The sequence below is a fragment of the Bombus terrestris genome, chromosome 7, assembly GCF_910591885.1.
Source record: "Bombus terrestris chromosome 7, iyBomTerr1.2, whole genome shotgun sequence".
Classification (NCBI taxonomy): Eukaryota; Metazoa; Arthropoda; class Insecta; order Hymenoptera; family Apidae; genus Bombus; species Bombus terrestris.
This window is the reverse complement of record NC_063275.1, coordinates 25010155-25032726: the sequence shown is the minus strand read 5'-3', so window position 1 is coordinate 25032726 and position 22572 is coordinate 25010155. Positions and strand designations below refer to the sequence as shown.

At 34.7% G+C, this 22572-nt stretch overlaps 4 protein-coding genes across 8 annotated transcripts; 2 read left to right on the top strand and 2 right to left on the bottom strand.

Moving 5' to 3' along the window:
- Positions 1-283: 283 nt before the first annotated feature.
- Positions 284-11579, top strand: LOC100645679 (peptide transporter family 1). Of its 2 annotated transcripts, XM_003396520.4 has the most exons (10): positions 284-404; positions 1523-1563; positions 4712-4790; positions 4871-5099; positions 5358-5632; positions 5727-5809; positions 5914-6327; positions 6482-6713; positions 6786-7372; positions 7660-11579. In XM_003396520.4, the coding sequence occupies exons 1-10, from the start codon at positions 368-370 to the stop codon at positions 7828-7830; spliced, it is 2148 nt and encodes a 715-aa protein (XP_003396568.2). In that variant the 5' UTR covers positions 284-367; the 3' UTR covers positions 7831-11579. The 2 variants fall into 2 exon arrangements, with proteins under 2 accessions (XP_003396568.2, XP_012166169.2); XM_012310779.3 differs by lacking the exons at positions 284-404; positions 1523-1563 and adding an exon at positions 3131-3442.
- Positions 9723-14206, bottom strand: LOC100645490. 3 transcript variants are annotated; one of them, XM_048407568.1, is made up of 8 exons: positions 14040-14206; positions 13229-13607; positions 11693-12298; positions 11344-11577; positions 11208-11274; positions 10942-11103; positions 10638-10743; positions 9723-10558 (listed from the first exon to the last, which is right to left on the bottom strand). In XM_048407568.1, the coding sequence occupies exons 2-8, from the start codon at positions 13320-13322 to the stop codon at positions 10466-10468; spliced, it is 1362 nt and encodes a 453-aa protein (XP_048263525.1). In that variant the 5' UTR covers positions 13323-13607; positions 14040-14206; the 3' UTR covers positions 9723-10465. The 3 variants fall into 3 exon arrangements, with proteins under 3 accessions (XP_048263525.1, XP_003396489.1, XP_012166172.1); XM_003396441.4 differs by lacking the exon at positions 14040-14206 and having other exon boundaries at positions 13229-13692; XM_012310782.3 differs by lacking the exon at positions 14040-14206 and having other exon boundaries at positions 10638-10725; positions 13229-13692.
- Positions 14207-14514: 308 nt separating this feature from the next.
- Positions 14515-18602, bottom strand: LOC100645562 (xenotropic and polytropic retrovirus receptor 1). 2 transcript variants are annotated; one of them, XM_003396519.4, is made up of 11 exons: positions 18482-18602; positions 18217-18370; positions 17873-18132; positions 17542-17803; positions 17306-17481; positions 17145-17246; positions 16852-17089; positions 16576-16770; positions 16335-16504; positions 16128-16261; positions 14515-15177 (listed from the first exon to the last, which is right to left on the bottom strand). In XM_003396519.4, the coding sequence occupies exons 1-11, from the start codon at positions 18548-18550 to the stop codon at positions 14937-14939; spliced, it is 2001 nt and encodes a 666-aa protein (XP_003396567.1). In that variant the 5' UTR covers positions 18551-18602; the 3' UTR covers positions 14515-14936. The 2 variants fall into 2 exon arrangements, 1 of the variants encoding a protein (XP_003396567.1); XR_007224757.1 differs by having other exon boundaries at positions 15019-15177; positions 15473-16261.
- Positions 18603-18802: 200 nt separating this feature from the next.
- Positions 18803-22569, top strand: LOC100648440 (methyltransferase-like protein 17, mitochondrial). Its single transcript, XM_012310785.3, has 11 exons — positions 18803-18945; positions 19125-19278; positions 19375-19759; positions 19850-20009; positions 20078-20221; positions 20298-20366; positions 20433-20571; positions 20687-20825; positions 20903-21623; positions 21713-21943; positions 22066-22569. Exons 1-9 carry the CDS (start codon positions 18901-18903, stop codon positions 21027-21029), a joined length of 1362 nt encoding a protein of 453 aa, XP_012166175.2. The 5' UTR covers positions 18803-18900; the 3' UTR covers positions 21030-21623; positions 21713-21943; positions 22066-22569.
- The last annotated feature ends 3 nt before the right edge of the window (positions 22570-22572 follow it).

Here is a 22572-nt window from a genome sequence, read left to right as displayed (position 1 = left end):
GTTATCTACAATGAGATTCCAAATTATCTCAATGAATCAGCAATCAACTTATACGTCATTAAATATTTTGATTAAATAGTAAATAAATCATTTATACGTTGTATCATATTCATTACTATCCGTACTTTATCGCGTCTTTTTTCTAGACACGAAGAATCTAATTAGTGAAATTTATAAAGCACATTTTTATCTTAAAAAATTTCGATTCTATCGAACATGATAAATGCTTCCAGAATTAATCATTAGCGTGTATATTTTGATTGATAAGGCCAGATAGTCGCAAGGAGATAATGGAATTGGAAAAGCGGATCAGTATTGCAGTTAAGATCGTAGGAATAGGTTCGCTTTGAGAAATCGCGAAGCAGACATGGGCGAGAGGAAACGCTCTATCAAGGAGATACAAGGTATTAGGTTTGCATTTTAAAAATCTATTTGTTTATCTTCGATATTTCCATAAATTGCTAAATACAATTGGCTTGAAGTTTTTTTCCGAAAAAAAGGAAAAGAAAATTACAAAAATGTAAATTGTCCTAGATTTGTTTTAATCTAAATTCATTTTTGGAATGACAGTAGTTTAATTTTAACGTCTAAATGTTTCTGCACCGATCAACTAAATAGTAAAAAAATATATCGAACTTGTACATATCGAAGCAATTTAAACTTCGATAACTCAAGTATGCCGTCTAATTAAAAACTGACTCGAGTGTTGTTTGATTATATTGCATGAATATGTAGAGAATATGATGATAAAGTTTCATCATGAATTTGATCATGAATTAAATTTCTCCACCTTGAATTAAACATGTTGCATATGTTGTTATATTTTCCTCAGAATTATGAAACAATTGACAAGCCGTAATGCGATATTTGACAGGGCAGCCTAGGTCAAATCGTTTTACTTTCGATTTGGTTGAATGTTTGATTAAAGCGTGACCCAATTCGAGAACGATAAATTACTACAGCGGCCCTTAAATATTAATATAACAGATTGGTATAACAGATTATATTTCATTGCGGTTGTTCGCCATATGCTAATAATAACCAATATTTAAATCTCGTTAAATTGTCGTAACGCAAAATGTTAACAAGTGGATGATCGATTCTCTCTGAAGGCGATCCTTCGATCCTTTCTGCTTGTTTAATTAAATTCAATGTGCGTCAAAGTGTGAACATTATTTACGTATAAAGTTGTTGCATCATCGTATTAAAAAATGCTATCTTCAAGAAGCGTCGTCCGCAGTGGTAGAAACTCCATTTCTACACACGAAGGACGACGTGTTATAAAACGAGTAACTGTAAATGGAATTACGCTATCAGATTATTGAAATTGAAAGAGAGTAGATGAAATGGAAAAAGAAATATCGGTAATAGGATAATTTTTGCTGGGAAAAATAAATGGATACAGCTAGAAATGCGCGTGAATGATGGTACGCTGAAATCGGGATGGGTAGTAGTAGAAACGTGTAATTGTGTCGTACGAGTGTTATCAACTTTATTTCGTCCCACCATTTATGGTTTTCAGATTATCCGGACAATGAGAGTAGCACGGAGGAAAATCAAAAGGTAAATATCGAATGTTGTTGCTTATCGACATCGAGAAACGATAAAAGTATCATCTTCCTATTTGATATACTATATATAGATGAATTAACGATATGAATTGAATATCGTTACGAATCACTGATTTATACCCATAACAAATCGTCGGTATTTAGTAGACCATAACTATGTATAATTCGAGATTAATACGTAATTACTTTTGTCAAATTACAATTCGTTTATTATAAATTAGATGTTTGATCGCTCAATGGTCCTAACGATAGATTATATAATTCGTCTTAATTAACCAGCAGGTTATATTCAAATTCCGACGACGTATATTGTGTCGATCGATTATTATTATTTCGCTTTCACTCGCGTGGAGTACCAGTGATCACCGTTGCGCAACATCGAAAAACGGAAACGCAAGTTTAGGTGGGAATTTCCTTAAGCGATAAACCCGTTCTTCGGAAACCGTGCTTCGTGTTCTGTTTCACCGGCAATGCGAAAAATCACTTAAGTAATAAAATCGGCAAGGACTAAGAATAATCTGCGCGTAAATTATGTACACTTGCCCAACTGCGAATACTTTCACCGAGTTAATTGAACTTTATACATATAGGGAAGGATATCACAGAGAATTAAAATTCCTTTGTGGCAAAACATTACGTTTAACCGTTACTTACCAGTACTTTATTCGAAGAAAAGAACTTGGCATAATGTCGGTCAATGACGGGGATTGTGACTTTAAAGTAAACGCATCGCGAGATCCAATATCGTAAGACACGCCTCTGCAAAATGGACCAGTTTAGTGAAATAATGTCATGGTATCTTAAACAGAAATCGAGATCAGATTTCACTTTTCTTTTGTATTGAAACGTTTGTCTTCCGTTAATTTAAGTATTGCTCTGACTTAAATTCCTAAGAAACTCGTTGTTATCGCTTAAAGTAGAAAAAGTGTACAATTATTTCTCGGCCGAGATATCACTTGACTTGATAATTAAATTTACGTTTAAACCTATAGATCGTTTTTTATTTACTGTTTATCTCGAAGAATGAAAACCAGACGTTGGAAAAAATGGTCTTACGCTGTTTTTGCGCCGATATTGTTGTTGCGCGTTCTTTAGTTTGACGTACTACACGAAAAGCTTCTTTTACTTTACGATACGATATAGAAGATTAAGCATTTAATCTACCCAATTAATGATACCTTACCGATGCGTAATAGTGGATAAATGTTTTAATAAATCAATGTTTTATATCATATATAATTAGTTGACAACGTAGCCGTTTAATGCTCGATGATAATAAAAAATTGGGTACGTCGTGCTTGCTATTATTCCTCTTACGATGTTTTCTGTTACTATTCTTAACTGTAAGTTGGCGAGAATAATTGTATTATTGCAGCGTTTCGTTGTAGATGTTATTTGTACGCGATACCGTTAAGGTGTAGCTTAAGATGTTAACCGTGCATCAAGAGAAGACTTTCACATTGTTCCAAGTATGCGAGACGGCGAGTATACCACTACCTAACAATGTTCGTCAATGCCATCGTCGGACTTAATCGTAGTGCCTACATATTGTAGATACGCGACAAAATCAACAGTGCAGCTTCAACTACCAACCGCGTCGTACGTTGATCGTGCGGAGAAATATCGATCTAGGTATCACGGTTCACTGGTGATCTATACACTGTGATTCGTGTTCCTCGCGAATGGAAAGGTGTTTTCGATCGATACTTCTTTCCAGAATTCTTTGGCTGTCATGTAACGTGTCTCAATATGCTATTTGAGCGTAAAACATACTCGAGTGTCTCGTTCAAATTTTAGCAGAATTCACGTAGTTAACGTAGATCATTAACTCGACCATCACGATGACTACCGAAAAGGAGGAGAAAGCGAAGGTAGAAATTTTACGTGAATTTTGCTTATTTTATTTCGACAAGATTACGAGGATTTATATATAGAAGATATAGTTTTTTAACGAGTTGACTGGAATTGATAGAAATTTGACGACGAAGCAACATATCGATCGCTGAATAAATTCCAGTTTTACTTGGATCGCTCTCGCGATATTTTTCGCACTAGTATTAAACCATATGTAACCTTTTGTAACCTTGTGAAAAAGAAACTTGCTCTTTTCATTAATAGTACATGGAAAAGAAATCGTTAATATAAGGAAACAACGTAGAAAGATTTATATAGTTTACTACAACATTTTTATCAGCTATATGCATAATATGTTTCCGATGCATAATATATTACGAGTAATAAAAATAGTAATAGATGTTATCGGTTATTCAACAACGAGTACAAATAAGCGATACTACTAGCGCGACTACGTGTATATGGAACACGTATTTTTGCAATTGAGAATTCGCGGTCCTTCTATCAACGTTATCGTAATGACACAAATCTTCAAGAATTTCCTTTATCTTACGTAGCGCGTAAACTAGCGCGATTAATGAAAATTAAATTGACTGAGTCATTGTTATTAGCGTAACATTTATTTTCATTATCGAATGTACTGTTTTTTTTTTTTTTTTTGCCAATCGATTAAGTTAGCTTTTCTATTCTTTTTCTTTGTAAAAGGATAACGATAAATCTAATCTAAGCGCGAGTCGTTCATCGCGTCTAATTTGAAGTCGCAATTCATTAAAAAAGTAGTTAACTTCTTATCACTTCCAATTGTCCTGCTAAAACTCGGTGAGATCCAGTAAAGCAAGCTTTTCAATAAGTAAAAAAAAAAAAAAGAAAAAAAAAACATCCGCTTTGCAGCTATTTTTAGTATATTTTTAATTTAATATATTTTTTAATAAGAATTTACATTTTACATACTTGATTATACGGTTGGTACGGAACTCATATGTAACAAAACAATGTATCTGTTACCGGTGAAACTGGTCATTGAACGGCAGCGATTAAATTTAAGCGAAATAGCACCGATGGCGTAAATTGCTGTATATAATTCTGCGAATCGTGGATGGCCTTCGCATTTTACGACACAATGTATTGTATTTACAACAAGGATAATTCCTTTCAATCAGCAGTAATGATAACGAAATTAATCGAGTCATGCGAAACGTGCTACTAGCATTCGTTTCATATCTGGTTCTTCCAACTCGATTCGCACAGATCAGATTTTATAATATAATTTTTTTGTAATTTTGCAGAAGATGACGTATCCCAAGTCGATATTTTTTATCGTGTCCAATGAATTCTGCGAGAGATTCTCTTTCTATGGAATGCGTAGTACGTAGAAACGTAATAGCGATAAAGTTTTTGTTTAATTCGTAAATATCGCGTAATATTAAAGTAATTGTTTTATTTAGCTGTACTGACGCTTTATCTAAGGAACCAATTAAAATACGACGATAACACATCTACCGTCATATACCATGTGTTCACGATGTTCGTATACTTTTTCCCTATATTCGGAGCGATGCTGGCGGATTCCTTAATGGGAAAATTTCACACCATCTTATACTTGAGTATCATTTATGCTCTAGGCCAACTTCTGCTATCTCTAAGCGCTGCGCCCCCGTTAGGTATACCTGCCAGGTAAGATTAATATTTTCTTTAATGTTTTTATGTTTTAATGTCTTAATCTCTGATTAATTAATTGTTCGAACGGTTCGATCGTTTGCCAAAGTTGTCGTCAACGATTAAATCGTTGTATTTGTCTCGTGCGTAGATTATCATCTATGTTATCTTAATATTCGAGGTTTTCTCTGTTTTAAATAAGTAGCAAGTTAAATAAGTACTATGTGAAACATCGATCGAGGTCTAATTACGTTTGTCAAACGTGTAACTTTGCAGAGAATTTTCATTGCTTGGTCTACTCCTTATAGCCCTTGGCACAGGCGGTATAAAACCTTGCGTGGCTGCATTCGGCGGCGATCAATTCATACTACCGCTACAGGAACGATACTTGTCCACATTCTTCTCCCTGTTTTACTTTTCTATCAACTTTGGATCTCTGATCTCGAGCTTCCTCACGCCCCTGCTTCGTAGCGATGTCACGTGTTTCGGCGAAAATACCTGTTATTCTCTGGCATTTTTTGTGCCAGCCGTTCTTATGACGTTATCCGTCGGTAAGTTCCGAGAACAGTCGCATACAGTTCGAAAATGTGAACGATCTTAAAACCGCCAAGAAACTGTTAAATCATCGCGAATCTTCTTTTTCAGTGATATTCCTCCTTGGGAAACCTTTGTACAGAATAATCAAGCCGACGGGCAACGTCGTTTTGAATGTTTCCAAGTGCATTTCTGTAAGTTTAACCATGTCTCTATTTAGGACCGACTAATTCAAGCATAATTCAGATTTTCCCATATTGCGACAACGAATACGTGAGATTCGTGTTTGAAATTTCAGTACGCTATCTACAAAAAGTTTACGTCAAAGAATGAGAAAAGGGAGAATTGGCTCGAGTATGCGGATGACAAGTACGAGAAATCACTGATAAACGATATTAAAGCGGCTCTGCAGGTGATGAAATTGTTTATTCCGATACCGATATTTTGGGCGCTTTTCGATCAGCAAGGCTCTCGATGGACGTTTCAAGCGACCCGAATGGACGGCGAAATCGGAAATTTCCTGCTTCAACCAGATCAGATGCAAGTGTTCAATCCTTTTTTGGTGCTCGCCTTCATACCTTTGTTCGAGACTTGTCTCTATCCTCTTATGAGGAAGATCGGCTTACGAACTCCGCTGAGAATCTTGTCTATCGGCGGTTTCTTAGCTTCTTTGTCGTTCGTAGTAGCGGCCCTGGTTCAATATCAGCTCGAGGTACGTGGTTAAATTAAAAATAAGCAGCACGACCTACAATGCCCCATTACGGCATACAAAATACCATAGTATCTCTAGCTACGTTCAAATAATTTTACGAGAAATATCTTAATTCACGTTGAACAATCTATTTTTACTTTCTTTTTACTTGCAGAAAACGTTTCCGGTTTTGCCTTCGAAAAATTTCGCACAATTGCGCCTTTTCAATACTCTGGATTGTAACGTAACTATAACGACGCATAATCCTGAATTATCTTTTGTCCTCGAAAGTATGAACATGTGGGAGGACAAATATGTCAAAGCGAATGGCGAAGCAAAATGGAGTTATACGGCAGATTTTTCAAAATGCAATAGAGCCGATATCACGAAATTCAATGAATCGGCTGGTATATCAAAGTTCTTTCGTATGATTTATTTAACGATATTTAACGATATTTAACGATCGTGTGTATTTTTAGGAACGATCCTGTTACCCGAAGACAGTGCGACTTCTTACGTTGTAACGCAGCAAAATGAACTTTATCGTTACACGGATTCGGTGGATAAATCGATCTCTGGCGCACCTTTGATACGTGGACTCGTCTACGTAAATTCATCACGGGAGCCTGTATCTCTGAAATTTACGAAGGGCGACGCGACAGTCTTTGAATTCAAGATAAACAGTATTTCGCTTCAGGAAACCAGTCTAGCTGAACTCAAACCTGACACATACGATATTTATTTGAATGGTATATTAGTAAAAAAAGACGTACGTCTGAGACTTGGCGGAGTTTATACGGTGGTCGGATCTGTTATCGGAGAAGAAGCAATGGCTAACGTCGTAACTGTAACCGAACCAAATTCCATGCATATATTGTGGTTGATTCCTCAATATGTTATTATCACGATGGGTGAAGTCATGTTCTCGGTGACCGGCTTAGAATTTGCATTCACGCAAGCCCCTGCCAGTATGAAGTCTCTTCTACAGGCTTCTTGGCTATTGACAGTAGCTTTTGGTAATCTCATCGTAGTCATTGTGGCGGAAATCTCGATTTTCGATCGTCAGGCAAGTACGAGTTGACATAATTTTATCTTTAAATGCGCCTATGCACCGGTCCTTGGTAAAAACAAACGTACATGTACTCGATACTAGAGTTTTTTTAAACGATTCGAGGCCAGATCGGCGACAGTCGTGATTACCCAATCGCTTTTGCGTTACGGTCACTACGAATCATGCATTATTCAACGTGCACAACGTTAAACTTCTCGAAAAGTTACATTACTTTAACCTCGATACCTACTAAAATTCTTTCCAATATCCAACGTAATATATTCTTTGTTCTTGTTGTTTAGGTTTATGAATTCCTTTTGTTCGCGGGATTGATGTTCATCGATATAATTATTTTCGCTGTAATGGCGAAATTTTACAAGTACGTAGACGAAGACGAAATTACCGAAGAAACCATTCATATGAGCCAAGAAACTGGAGCGTTTAATGCGTCTTATCATCAAGATGAGAAGTGATCTATCGTTGTGACACTACGTGTACACTTTACGCTTTACGGCTTCTGCGTCCCAAGTACTTGCGAGTAAGTACATACATGTATGTATACACACGTGTGCGTGTATATGTAACTGCGGCGTTTTAGGACAATTACGTTGCGAATTCAAACTTAACATCGTGAACGTTTTCTTAGTCTCTAAAATCTAAAATATGCATCGATCGCAAGATTTGTACATAATCACTGTGAACGGCGCATATTTTTCATGTCTATTTGATGTGTTACCTCGATACCTCAAAGGTAAGAGAACGTTTTTCTGAAAAATAGAAAGAAAATTTCAGATCACGAGTTCGCAAATTGTTTTTTATAAAATACGAAAAGTACAATGAACGAATAATTCTTTTGTATCGTTTTCGCGTATAATAAACTACTTATTCAACTAATTCCAATAATTTCTTTACGTAAGCGATAGAAAATTCTAATTTTTATATTCGTAGAAACGAAATGGAGCTTTATATGACGTAAAAGGTAACGATGTTTTATCAAAGGTAGCTATTAATTAGCCGAACGTATTAGCCTATGTCGCTTATAGTATTTATTATACCGCAAAGTTTCGTATCTCAAGTTTCAAGATAGCACGAAAATCTACTATATGCAAATATTCGTATCATATTTTCTGCGCGACTTATTTTCGCGACACTTGTAATCGCGTGAAACTTGTACATAAACGTATGAATAAATGTACATATTTTTCTAAACATTCGATTATCATTTGATAACGATTTATCCGTTACTTTATTCTATTCTCTGAAACAATTCTTTACTCCTCGTAATTTGACATATTGCGTAAATCGTTATTTTTATTTCTTTCGCGCATCGAAGAAAAAATTGGCAATTCCTTATAAAATAAACAATTTATTTAGTAAAATAATAATACATCATTTGTTATTTGTATTTTACACCACCTTTTTAATTAATGGAAGGACAAAAATAATAATGATAACGATATAATATACGAAACATATCGCGAACATGAATCGCAATGTTTTCATTGCATTTCTATGCTACAGCTCACAATACGTACAATCACGCTACAAATCACTATATAATAGTCTATTTGTACACAGATTGTCCTTTCATAGTGTCCTTTCTATAAAATTTAACGAATTTACATAGTCGACGATGCAGTGCTGTAAAGGCATTGAAAGGCTAACGATAAATTCATGCTGTTGCGTTAATTAATTTTCGATCTACGATCGAATGTCATTAAACGGACGAATCTGTAGGAGATGTTTCGTCTTTTCTTGTATTATATGATACATATACATGTAACGGGGATGTAAATAGTAACTCTGAGTAAAATTACATAGTCGGCGCTAATTACACGTAGTGCTTAAAATTTGCCAAAATAAATAGTCATTTCTATATCTTGTGTTGGGTACGATAATAGGCTCTTTTATCTTAAAACTGTTTTAAGATCAACAGTATTATAGGTATCATAGAAAAATAAAATACGTATTATCACTGCTTCAAGCCAATAAATTATATATGTGTATATATATATAGAGCATTGTATAATAGCCAATATTAAAGGAACGACTTCTTCGTAACAAATATATAATATATGTACAGAATTTTCATTTAGGTGATATAAATCACAGGAGTAATGCCAAAAGCAACAGCACATGCAAAATGCAAGTTGTTCTATCATTTTCGTCGTTACTTTATACGCGCGCGCGCGCGCACGAAATGTGCTAAACGTTGGTACAACTATGTTAACAGAAAATGTTACATACTTTTATACTTCGAGTCATGAATTACAATAAACATGAAGTAAAATAAACTTTCTGTGTACTACGATACACGAATTTCTTTCGATTATTGTAACGTTAAATATTTTTTTTTGCCTTGAGAAAATATCAAACTTAATGTAGTTACACGTTATATGTATGTATGTATGTATGTACGTATGTATGTATATATGTATATATTTTTACGAACGTTGTTGTTAACAACTGAATCCCAAACGTACCATCAACAGCCACGATAATTCCATAAGCCTGAACCGAAATTCTGATTTAGGAACGTATATCTACTTTTAAGTTATTACCAGACACTTTTAAATTATAGAGGAATAATAAATTTCTTCGGTGGACGAACAGTGGTTATCGATACGTGGAGAAAGAAAGAGTTGGCGAAAACATGCGATAAACGTTATTACTATATTGAAAAATTATAATCAGGTATAAAGTGATATTAGATGTTATACGTAGTATGTAATCTCCAATCCGTACTCTATGTTGCAAGTCTAACGGTGAGTAGAAAAATAATGTCAATCATATGGCTAACCGTACTTGCTATGAAAGTACAAACTATAGTACATCATGGAGTTAAAAAATATGTGTTTTCAAATAAACACGATAGTTTTTAACGACGTAGAATGTCCATCGTTTCACGTGGTAAACTCTTTCACAAACCGCAAAAATGGTCTCGTGTCAGATCTTTTGGTTAATTTTCTATCTCGACTTCCCGCGTCGTACAAATGTTAAAGTTGCGTACATTCGATATATAGATAAATGTTTCCGATATGGTACGTTAACAGTGAGCTAAGCACCAGAAAAAATACTTAAATCAAATATATTTGGAATTTAGTCAAACTATATATGGTCCTCTTCTTTGTTAGTTCGTGCTGGTGTCGCCGGTGTTGGATCGTCATGGAATAACGGATTCTTCACTTCCATTTCACCAGTCTTAACAAAAACACATTGGCGATGTAACATCGTTATACTTCTGATTCTGGCGATCTAACTGAGTATAAGTGTAACTTACAGAAGCCAGTCCTGGGCATTCGTAAACAGTGTAGTCTCCTTCCTCGTTTTCCTCCTCGCTCTCTGCTTCGGATACAGAGCCTGGGTCTCTGGTTGCAGAAACACGACTACACAAATCATTATCCAAACAATACTCTCTCTCTAATTAGAATAAAACTTTTAAAAACCGCTTTGACACTTGCAAAAGTTGGACAAAAATTCTCACCGAGCATTTCCTATACCCATTTTCTTTTAAAGATCGCAATAAATCGAAAACACGAAACAAGGATAGTCGTTGCTTCAAATGCGTTATTTAAATGACTTACTTTTCCATAGCGATGATTTGTTGTTTCTGATGTTGGAAGTGATACATCTGGGCAGACTGCGCGAGTCTTTGGTCTCCGGATGGTGATATCTCTTTATTTGGACCAGTTACACCGTAAGCTGGATATTCTATATCAGCAGCCGCTTTAGCACCCCGTTTTAACCTGATTTTTTTTTATTTAAAAATCAAACGATAACGTTAAGTAAACAGTTTACGAAATCATTTGTACGATCGTTTATTAACGTGAAATATTATTTATTATACTACCTGCACCATGTCAAAGCGATTAATACGAGAGCAAACATCGCCGCTGCGCTGCAGCCAGCAACGATAGCTAGAAGGAAACGGGGCAAGTTTGGCATTTCGCATAATTCCAAGCGATAAAGAGAATCCATCGACTTACCGATAAAATATATATCGTTATTCAAATCCTGGTTTACAGGTACGAACATCGGGTTATACTCCATACGTCGTTCCAACTCCGGTATCACGATCACCGACGTATCCTTAAATTTCGACTCCGTGTTTCTCGCCTTCTCCTGTTGCATCACGTGTCCTGTTCCGATCGCTGTATTCTCTCGTTCCCACTTCGTATTATTTCTCATCGATTGCTCAAAATCCGAGTTATCTTTGTTATCTGTTAATCACAAGGGATACGGTGGATAACAAAGAGAAATAGGAAAATTTGCAAAATATTATACGAGTATGAAAAGAAATTAGTAAAATATGTATATTTATTAAGTTTGACGTACCTAAGAAAAAAGGAGCATCCTGATAATATCTGGGATCATTGGGCTTTACAGCGAACAGCGGTTGTCTATCGCGTAAATTCGAGTCGAAAGTGAAATCCGGAGTGGTCGCTTCCAGCTTTTGTATCTGTATATCATTTCTGCCGTTCTCGTTGATCGATCCACTACCGTAACTTCCGTGAAATTCCAACGGTTCCTCCTTCATTCCCCTGTCCAAGTTGGTCTCGTCGTATCCGTAGTCATCGTCTTGAACATTCGTATCTTCGCCATTCATTTCACGGGGAAGATAAGGCAACTTAAAGTTTGGATACTCCAAAGAACTTTCGAGCGGGTTCAACTCGTACAACGGAAAATAATGCATCCTTTCTTGCGGTAATTCGTTGAACGGCTTGTTGTATCGCGTTTGCCGATAGTTCCATCCTTTTGCTTTCTCCTTTCTTTGAATATCCGCCAAGCTGCCTTTGTTGATCAACGCTTCCAGAATATCCCTCTCCTTTTGGCGATCCAAGCCCAAATGATGCTTCTTGCGAGCTTGATTCGCCAACAGCGAGAGAAAATGCGTTCTCTGCCCCTCGAGGTACTTCATCAATTGCCTAAAAGCGATTTCATCTGGAAAAATGATCGCGTTATTGTTTCTATCCAATCACGTAGAAATTCATTTTCCTACGTGCAACTTGTTGCGTCTTAGTTAGTAGGTCCCGGTGTTTGATTTCGCAGCTATTTTTATTACTTATTAAATGTAATAAACTCGAGCGAAACGACGTTTCAACAAACTATACAACGCTCACAGTTATCGGTTTACTTCCTAATGATATCGTAGGAACTTGTACAGGAAGTTTCTGCGGTTAACAGCCACGTCGTTTAACGCACGGCGTGACGCGTTCATTGCTGCAACTTTGATAAACATATTTCTATTCCGTTGGAAACTATGGCACGCGGACCGTATAGTCGTCTACAAGACGAATCCTCTTTGTCGTACATACGTACGTACGTCCAAGTACACGTATATCGTCTAACTAGATTTCTTGTTTCTAAATAAATCGTATATTCAAAAAGATGAACGGGTAAATTATTCGATGGAACCGTGTTCCGAAAGAAAAATTAAATCCAAATTAAAGAGGAACGAGCAACAACTGTTTAACGTTGAGGTCGTCCACACGAAAGCATATGCAAACTTTGAACGAACCCAAACATTCCTTATAAAACTTGAAATTTCAAACTTTCGCTCGAACATGAAAAACAGATGACAAATTGATAAGAAATGGGACTAGAGTGTGGCAGAAAATTGAAAGAAAAAACAACGCGAAAACTATCGATTGCGTCGTGACGATGACATTCGTGCTATCTTGCAAGGTATCGTCTCTTCGGATCTTACTCGAACGTTGTTACGTTATTCGACGAATCTATGGCAAGACAATAACGAAAACGTAATAAAAAGAAGCGAAAGATCGTGAACCTTGAATCGAGAGCAATGCTACACCGTGGTGTCATTACCCTCGAAAAGTGCGGTGTTTTCGGGCGAACGGACGATATGCTCACCTCGATAAAAATTCAGTTCACCAGTAGAGAGGGTGACGAGAACGCAGCAGGGTAGCAGTAGCCATGTGCAGGTGCAGAGGGTCGATGTCATCATCACCGTTTTAACTGGCAGGTGTCAGCCAGGTGTGGTATCCACAGGTTTTTATCGTCGTCCCGTCCGTCGTGGTTCCATATGTAAGCACGTCATTTCATTGAGGGCAGACAGAGAGTTTGCGCGGTCAAGTTCCGCTGCAATCAATACCGCTATTACCCTTTCCACCACGATATCGTCGTCGATGGAACCGACACTTGCCCTTCTGCAGACTTGTTTCCGTGCTCGGTGCCTCGCGTCTGTAGTTTTAACCCTCGAGCTCGGTCCTATCGCAAATACCACCTATATCTGGGAATAACATTTACCACGGTAGCCACCATGAACCTATGTATCGGACATGGCGCGGTGCTCTTAAAATTCCGATCTAATCGAATATTTGAAGAAATTGTAAGTACGATGGCATTTTCGAATTGACGATGCATCGATATACGTGTTAATTGAAACTTTTATATTGTTTCTAACGGTCAACGCTTCGAATACTTGTCTTCTTTTAAAGCTTTTAAAGTATTTCAATTGCTTTTTTTAAACGATCTATATGTTATGATAACGACGATCTATATCTTCTATAACAAAAGTAAGGCTACTTAATACCTTTATCCGCTTATGTCTCGATACATGCGAAAGGCATTCAAAAAAATCGATAATATCGACTCGTAAAATACTTTAAAATCTGCGGCGAGAAACAAACGACGTATATAAAGTATAAGAATATGTACTTACGAAAAGTTGTATTAGAAATGAAATACAATCCCTTAAATGTAAATCGTTGATCCTTTCGATATTTGATCCCTTTCCCTGTTTTATTTGAACGATATTTTCTTTCGTAACACGATGCGATTAATAATACTTTCAGCTCTATAAAAAAAGAAATTCCGTCGCAATGCCTTGCGAGCGTTTTCATCACTGTACCATCGATGTACTGCTAATCGCAACAACTGTTCAACGGCTATTAACATTATGTCTATGTATATCTGACTCGAATCACACGCGATACCAGTCGGCATTTAATGCTTCATTTTATTCAGCTCAGCTCGATAGAAGTATTTTGAATTATGCTCGGGTTAACTCGAAGGAAAATAACGTTATTATTTTCTATCAAAGTAAACGAAAATTAACGTTTAAACGATAAACAAACGATAATTACGAAAAAGGAGATGGAAAAGCTTATCTATTAAGAGAAAAAAACTTCAATAACTTACTAAAAACATCACAATACTTTATTTTAATTACAATTTGTAATTGATATTTTGTATGATTAAGAAAAATTCGTGTTTATTCGTGATGTATTTACCGCCACATTTTGAATTTAAGATTCTGACATAATCAACGAACATCTCGAAACTCTCGAAAAATAGATTCTCGTGAACGAGACTGCGCGGGAATATTCATACGCGAAATTGTGGCAAGAATACAAGCATAGCTATGGATGTTGTATAACAACTTGATAATACACTCACGAGATTTATACATTTACCACATATAGTCTAACTCGTAGAATCATTCTGATACATACTTGCACTTTAACGATACGAATAAAACTATTATTTTCTTCGCATTTACAGAGAGAAATCGATTAATATCCAACTTTTGTAAATCGCTTGTTGTACTTGAGTACGTTTATGTATCAAGATCACAAATTAGCGATTCACCTCTAGAAAATGTGCGTGATGGCTTTTTATCCCCTACGTTTTGCTTTCTCTTCCGGTTGATCACCCCATCCGCTGCATCCATCATCCTCAAAATTTGAGTTTGATCAGAGCAATCAACCGGTGCAACAGATATATCTCTGACAGCTCTGAACTTGCCGCAATTATTCAGGTGTTCGTTTTCCAAACGGAAAAAATTCCATACAAATCTCCTATTAGGAAGGAGCAGCAATTACTTCGAAATCAAAATTGTACGTGTAATCGATCTTTATACGTGACAACTTCGAATGTAATAAAATGATGGATAAATACGAGCTTGAAAGCATAAATTAAACCATTAGTTAACTTAACATGCGAAACATGCAAGTTAGTATACAATATACAAATAAGGAAAAAAGAATTCATTTCATTGATAAATGGAGGCTATACATTGTGTATATATATATATATATATGAAAATGATTATGTTTACAAATTAAAGTATACAAGAATAAAAGATGCAATTACAAGATGACAATTTCAATGATCACGAAACGCCGTCCTTTCATCATCGTCGCTGTTCGTACGATCCATAAGATGTATAGCAGCCTTCGGTTCATCGTGTTCATTGCGTCTGTAAGGCCCTATGGAGATATCTCGGACAGCTCGAAATTTGCCTACATTGTATAGGTGTTCGTTTTCCAGACGAAAATAATTCCATATGTACCTTCTATCAACTGATTAGTAAGGCGAATTGATACATAATATTTCTTGTGATAAATAAAAACGTAGTTACGTTTGCGCAGTTACTGATGATAAATCGACAATAATAAAAAATTACTTAAACGTTTAACGAAAAAAAGATTAATGCGATTAATGAAATACACGATGGAATAAATAAAACAGGGATAAAAATTAAAAACAAAGAAAAATTTTATTTTGTTGTTTATTATGATTTATTAGTTGTTTCACTTAGTCAACATTGCTTTATCAAATTTGCGTGACTGAAATATAAAATGATTTTAAATTTCATGCAAACGAAAAATGTCATCAAGCTTGTCTAAAAATGAGACTACGTAACGATGTGCAGTATGAAATAGATCATACATGGATGTACAGCCAAAATCGCAATTTCTAAAAATATATCTATGTTGCTAACGATATCAACTTACTTCTAACTTACCTGAACACCTCCAATGGCGCAATTATAGAAACCATTAAATCTGCATGTACGTATCCCATTTCGGTGAGAGACAACGAAAATGCCCAACCAAAACGGAGTATAAAATCTTCGATTATTGCAAAATAATAATAGTACTACAACATAATATAAATATTACTGCATAGATATAAAATTACTATCTTAATTTATATAAATAATCAATCTTACCGGAGAGGAATAAACAATTTCTTCCCTTAGAAATTTATTTTCTCCTGCGTTATTGTCAAACAATCCCCAATCTAATTTTATATCCCATGTATACGTGAAACAAGAACTCATAATACTTACGAATATCCATAAATAAAAATAGGGATTTTCGGTAGACATCACGTAATACTCTGCAAGGTAGTAATTACTCTAGACGTATTATAATTCTTTCGTTATGTTAACTATTCTCAAGGATACTTACTAGCATTAGTTAAATATAAATAAGAAAATACTACAACGAAGAAACTAGTAGCATATTTCGCAGCATTTACAAGGTGAGGAAAGGCTTCCTTTGTATCTCTATATCGCCGTAGACATTGTGCAAATCGAAACCATGCTGGCAAACAAGCTACAAATAATCTCATTGATAATTCGCGCATTATACAAGTTTCTGCATCTACCAAAAAATACATCAATTAGGTAATTACTAACTTCTGTTGAGCTGTAAAATTATAATTTACAATATCTAATTACGAACCGGTGACGTCGGTCCACGAAGAATTTTGCACATAAAAGCAAACGAAATATTGAAAATCTAAGAAAACAGTATTTAGCGAATTAAGTTGATCAGCAAGCCAGAAGTCAGCAAATCCGACATAGAAAAATGGAGCGCAAAATATTCTACCCAAGACACGGAGTGCCCAAAATCTAGCTTCATAACGTAATGTTTTTGTTGGATTGAACAAAAACAAAACTAGTAATATATACAACAACATCTGAAACATAACTTACATATATCTTTCAATAACTTTATATGTTACAAAGACTTACAGGCTGAACAAATGGTGGTATTCCTAACGTTTCGCTGTATAAAAATCCCAAAATTGATAGAGACCAAACCAATCCAAATACACTAGCCATTTCAATAATGTGCTAAAAATATATTATATATGTCAGTAACTTACATATATAACATTTACAAAGTATACAACCTGTTCCGATAAGTGATTACGGGGATCCAGTTCAAATATTAGAACGTGATTTACGCCAGAAGATCTCCATCCATATACGTTAATTCCCATGAGAAAAAGAAACTGAATCATAAGAAGTGGTCCACGGTATAATCTACACAAAACTCGCCAATTATTGTTGTCGCTATAACGTGCACCTATCAAATGATACAAATATTAAAAACTTCTTTATACGTGCATCGCGTGTATCTGGCTACCTGAAAGTACCACTGCTATAAGAAGAACCACAAAAGCCCCTGAAAAAAGTCCCACTTTGAATGTAATCCATGGGGAAAGCTGTTCTCCAAGCGGAGGGACTCTTAAACGTTTCATAGCACGTTGTCTGTCTCCATGTTCTAAATCTCTGGTAACCAATGCTTCTGTTTCTGCAATGAGTCTGTCTATGTCTTTGTGCGTGTGAAATAACGCTGTATCTACGTGCTCTGCTCTCCATTTTGCTCCAAGATCTATATTTAAAAGCTAACGTAACAATTTTCTATTAGTTATTGTAGATACAAACTTCCATATTCATTAATTGTTTTTACTCACTTTATCGTGTTTCTTTAATATTTTTCTAAATCCAGTAAAATTAAGATTCTGGTAATTTTGAAGTAAAATGAGAAAAAGATAAAATTCAGAAAAAGCTAATTTCAGTTCTTGAAGTTTTCGTGCTGAAACTGGCTTTTTGTGCAGAATATTGTTACGGTAACGGATTTTGCGACTTCCCTGTACCTGATCAGAAACTGACAGAATTTCACTTAATTCATTGTTGAGGGTTGCAAATCTACGTGTTGCTTCTGCTAATTTTTCTAATGAAATAGACAAATAATTAATATACTTTTTAATTAATATTGTAAGTAAATTAAATAATTATTGTAAGATGAAAAATTTACCTGAATAAAACGTATTTATCTTTGCCAATTCCTTATCACAATAATGAAAAAATTGTTCGTCAAATTTGCCAAAATAACGTTCTAATATGTGGGATTCCGTTATGTCTGCAGCTGGTGCTTGTTCCACCGCAGCATAGAGCAATGCTTTCATTTCCTATAAAATAGTATTTTTATTTTAATATACATTTCTTAATACGTTTGATCATTAACTACCAATTTGTAAAGTTGACATTAGATCGAAAATAAATATTTCTAATTCTTTTACCTCGTAATTTATATATTGTTTCCTCCATTCTGGTGTAATATGAGCACTTAAGTGCTCTGTGAATTTCATTTTTTTTTACGAATTAATTAATTCAACAACCGTAGTGTTCGAATTTCACCGACTGTACCAGTGCACATATATCACGATTAATTGTATATGAAGGAGATTCATAAATTATCTTAGAAAAAACATGTTAAGCATACGTGATAGATACCTTTACGTAGAATTTTTTTGAGGTTATAGAATATACATATACTGCATTATATTATATTATTATATTTTGTATGCCTCATCGAATTTTGGACATTCATATTGTTGTTTTAATTAATGGCATTAAAGTTAATATTAGTAAATGTTAATATTTTATATACAGTTCTTTAATTGATAGAAAAGCAATATTAAGAAATAAGATTATTATCATGTCAACAAGACTAGCTTCTTCAGGATATAAACAAATGCGATGGGTAATTAAGAACATTTATATTAATAGACTGTTCTTATAGGAATAATCATAGCTTATTATTTTCTATTACTAAGTAATATGAGTTTATGTCTTATTTTTTTATTTTATATTAATTACCATTTCATATTACTAAGTATATATATGAAAGCATAAATTTAGATATTGCTTTCGTTTTATTAGTTCTCAACAAAACAAAGAATGGAAGTTATAGATACTGTGGACGAATTACTTTCAAATAATAGACTTAAACATAAACAACACCCAGGTATATTAAAACCTAGACAAGTAGAACAACCAAGCTGGCTTGCAAACACAGTTCGAAACATTCTACGTGGTAACAAACTTAAAAAAATATGTTCTATATCATTAATATAAGATTTCATGATTGTTATGTTTAAATACTTCGGATATTAACTTTATATTTTTACAGATAAAACCATTTCATTACAAGGCATATCTGCAAGCGGTCAAAAATTAGCAGCACATCTACATAATCGACAGCCTCCACCAGAAAAGAAAGATGTTCGTTTGAAAATGAAAGAAGTTCAGTCAAGACTTAACCAATATGAAATGCAAGATTCAAATAACAATGATAAATTTGAAAATTCAGAAGCTAAAAGGCTTCTTAAAACTCTTCTTTATAATTGGGCACCAATTCAATACGATACCTACACAAGCTTAGCATATTTAGTTAATAGAAGTATGCCTGAATATTGTGTTTTGTATAAAATTTTCAACGAAATTGTTAATAATGATAAAAATTTCAAGCCAAAGACATTATTTGATTTTGGTTCGGGTACTGGAACAGTTATGTGGTAAGATATAATATACATAAAAATTATTTTTCTTTCTCCTAAAGGTATCGAAATAAAAATATTAAGGGAATACAAATCTAATTTCACTAGGGCAGCCTCAAAATTCTGGGTTAATTCTATTAAGGAGTATTATTGTGTTGATATTTCTAAAGATATGCATGAATTATCTGAATACCTCATAAAGAGAGCTATACCACAAGTTAAACCAATGCATATTTTCTATCGACAATTTTTTCCTGCGTCTCCAATTGTAAGAATATAACTTATATCGTATTAAAATATCTAAAACAGAGTTTAAAGATGTTGTTTCTATTGTAGCCAACTTACGATATTGTAGTGAGTGCGTACTCTTTATTGGAATTACCACATCAAATGTCTCGTCTTGAAATAATTTCAAAATTATGGCATAAAACAGAACGATATTTGATTATTATAGAACAAGGAACGAATGTTGGATTCAGAGTAGGCTACACAAATTCTTAAAAATGTAATTGATTTTAAATAATGTATTTATAATTAATCACTTTATTTTAAATAGCTAGTTAACGAAGCACGAGAATTTATACTGAATTCTAAAAAAGCCCACGATACTCATGTATTTTCACCTGTAAGTATTAATATAACCATCGTCTTATGGTAGACATTAATTTAACATATAATATTAACATTTTAGTGCCCTCACGATACAGTGTGTCCTAGATATACGACAGATGACACTCCTTGTAATTTTGAAATTACTTATCTAACATTACCTATTGGTGGAAATTCGATGCATAAACGTGAACGTTACTCGTATGTGGTACTTAAAAAAGGTACTTTAGCACGATATCACATAGTAATGTCAGTTATACGTAATGAAAATAATCTAGGAACAATAAATAAATTTCCCAGTACATATTTCTTTTTTAAAAATGTGTAATTTTTTAGGTAACCGTCCCGAAAATGATTGTAAGTGGCCTCGAATTGTCAGAGAAGTATTAAAACGTTCTAGACATGTTATATGCCGTATGTGTACATCTTCCGGAAAATTAGAAGAACAAATTTTTACCACATGGAAAAATGGAAAGTGTGTATTATCTAAGTTTTAAAAAATGTATTATAAAAGAATTTCAGTGACGTTAATGTGATGTTTTGCATTTTTAGAAATACATATCGTTGTGCAAGGAGTAGCGAATGGGGTGATCGTCTACCTTTTAAAATCGTGGAAGTAGAGGAAAATGAAAAAGTAGAGCAAGAAGAAGAAATAGAAAAAGAGAAAGAACATATATGAAATAATTTATGTGTAATTTAGTCACTGCACAATAAAAAATATTTGATTATATTTATGTTTGTCTGTGTTCGCAAGGAGACACGTCTGCGGTGTGACTCGTCAACGAGAATCATAAATTCTTGTCTCGATTAGTATCGACACTACGAATAAGCCGATTCCCTGCTTCGATTACAATTATAGGACAAAATCTGACACAGGGTTTTAAAGTTTAAATATAACTGTATATTTCACAGAGAACAGCTTCGGAGATTGAATGTGTGAACGAATGTTCAGTCTAAACGGAACGGTACTGTTTTGGTACCGCGTGCCTTGTGCGGAAAGCTGAGTGTAAGGGATATATGTGGAGAAGATGAAAATTTGAGATGGACGAGCCTAGAACATGGGACGAGCGGATTAATTAAATAAAAATTTCGGTGAAGAAGTAAGGGCAACGGCCATCGTTGTTAATTGGTTGGAAGAATTTGTTGGATAGAAAGAAATGAGAACTGACCGCCCCAAACTGAAGTCCCTAAACATAGATACGGAGCGTACCCTCGAGTGACGCACGCGGAAATCGCGCGTTTAATCGCGACATTTAAGTCTCAACATTTAATCGTTAGTTACAATTAATAAAACCGGGGAGCGCCTTGATAATGCATCGTAAAAATAAGGGATTCGACATTAAACATTAAATCTTATTTCAGACAAATTTTAGGCAGAACAGGCAGAATTAGTGGTAATAAAGTCTAATTTTCGGCACGGCAGTAACGACTTCTTGGGGATTATTGCTGGTCCGAGTGAATATGTTAAGGGAAACATAGACGGAGAAATAAGACTAGAGAAGATACATGGTATCTTTAGAAGATTAGAAACGGCTACTCTCGAACGGTTGTTGTGGCTGAAGAAATGGCCGAGTGTTTAATGACTGGATCGTGGTATGAAACAATTTATTTGATCTTTTTAGTTTCATGCTCGATGCTCCTTTTATTTACTGCAATAAAATTTCTAATTCTAAAAGAAGAATATTCCGATAAGATTAGTTAATTTATTTATTTAGAAATCACGGGCACAAGCTCTATATTTGTACAATGAAGAGGAGTACTTGTAATAAAGAATGACAGATATACGACAAAGAAAACAAAAAATGAAACATAAATATATAAGAAAAAAGGCGGACAAAGCAAGTTATACTATAGTAACACGTTAAGAGTCAAATAATTGCAACGCTGATCGCCTGAACTTATAGTAAGATCTAGAGAAGATATCGACTTCAAGTTCGAAGATACTACGATACTTGCATAGTTCAGGAACTCTGAGATCGTTGGGAAAAAGGAGTCAACTCGGAAGACCGCGGTATAAAGAACAAGCATTGGAATTACTAAGTCGAAGTAACTGAAGGACTGTCGATGTAATTATTAATGATTTTAAATAAAAAGAAAACAAAAATGCCAGCAACTTCCGCTTCTTCGGTGTGCTTCTAAAAATCAATTTTATTATTTACAGCTAGATATCGTTAATATGTATAACTTTCATTAATATTAATAAATTATTCTACTCATGATGC

What these genes read in the sequence shown, in the direction of transcription:
- LOC100645562 (XM_003396519.4), bottom strand. Translation starts at nt 18,550, where the DNA reads ATGAAATTCACAGAGCACTTAAGTGCTCATATTACACCAGAATGGAGG. An exon ending in GATAAATACGTTTTATTCAG is followed by an intron (nt 18,133 to 18,216) that starts GTAAATTTTTCA and finishes CTATTTCATTAG; the next exon opens with AAAAATTAGCAGAAGCAACA. An exon ending in TATTAAAGAAACACGATAAA is followed by an intron (nt 17,804 to 17,872) that starts GTGAGTAAAAAC and finishes TTGTTACGTTAG; the next exon opens with CTTTTAAATATAGATCTTGG.
- LOC100645490 (XM_048407568.1), bottom strand. Translation starts at nt 13,322, where the DNA reads ATGATGACATCGACCCTCTGCACCTGCACATGGCTACTGCTACCCTGC. An exon ending in TAACGATATATATTTTATCG is followed by an intron (nt 11,275 to 11,343) that starts GTAAGTCGATGG and finishes GTTTCCTTCTAG; the next exon opens with CTATCGTTGCTGGCTGCAGC. An exon ending in ATCGCTTTGACATGGTGCAG is followed by an intron (nt 11,104 to 11,207) that starts GTAGTATAATAA and finishes AAAAAAAATCAG; the next exon opens with GTTAAAACGGGGTGCTAAAG.
- LOC100648440 (XM_012310785.3), top strand. Translation starts at nt 18,901, where the DNA reads ATGTCAACAAGACTAGCTTCTTCAGGATATAAACAAATGCGATGG. An exon ending in TTTTTCCTGCGTCTCCAATT is followed by an intron (nt 20,010 to 20,077) that starts GTAAGAATATAA and finishes TTTCTATTGTAG; the next exon opens with CCAACTTACGATATTGTAGT. An exon ending in ACCACATGGAAAAATGGAAA is followed by an intron (nt 20,826 to 20,902) that starts GTGTGTATTATC and finishes TTGCATTTTTAG; the next exon opens with AAATACATATCGTTGTGCAA.
- LOC100645679 (XM_003396520.4), top strand. Translation starts at nt 368, where the DNA reads ATGGGCGAGAGGAAACGCTCTATCAAGGAGATACAAG. An exon ending in ATGTTTCCAAGTGCATTTCT is followed by an intron (nt 5,810 to 5,913) that starts GTAAGTTTAACC and finishes TTGAAATTTCAG; the next exon opens with TACGCTATCTACAAAAAGTT. An exon ending in TCTCGATTTTCGATCGTCAG is followed by an intron (nt 7,373 to 7,659) that starts GCAAGTACGAGT and finishes CTTGTTGTTTAG; the next exon opens with GTTTATGAATTCCTTTTGTT.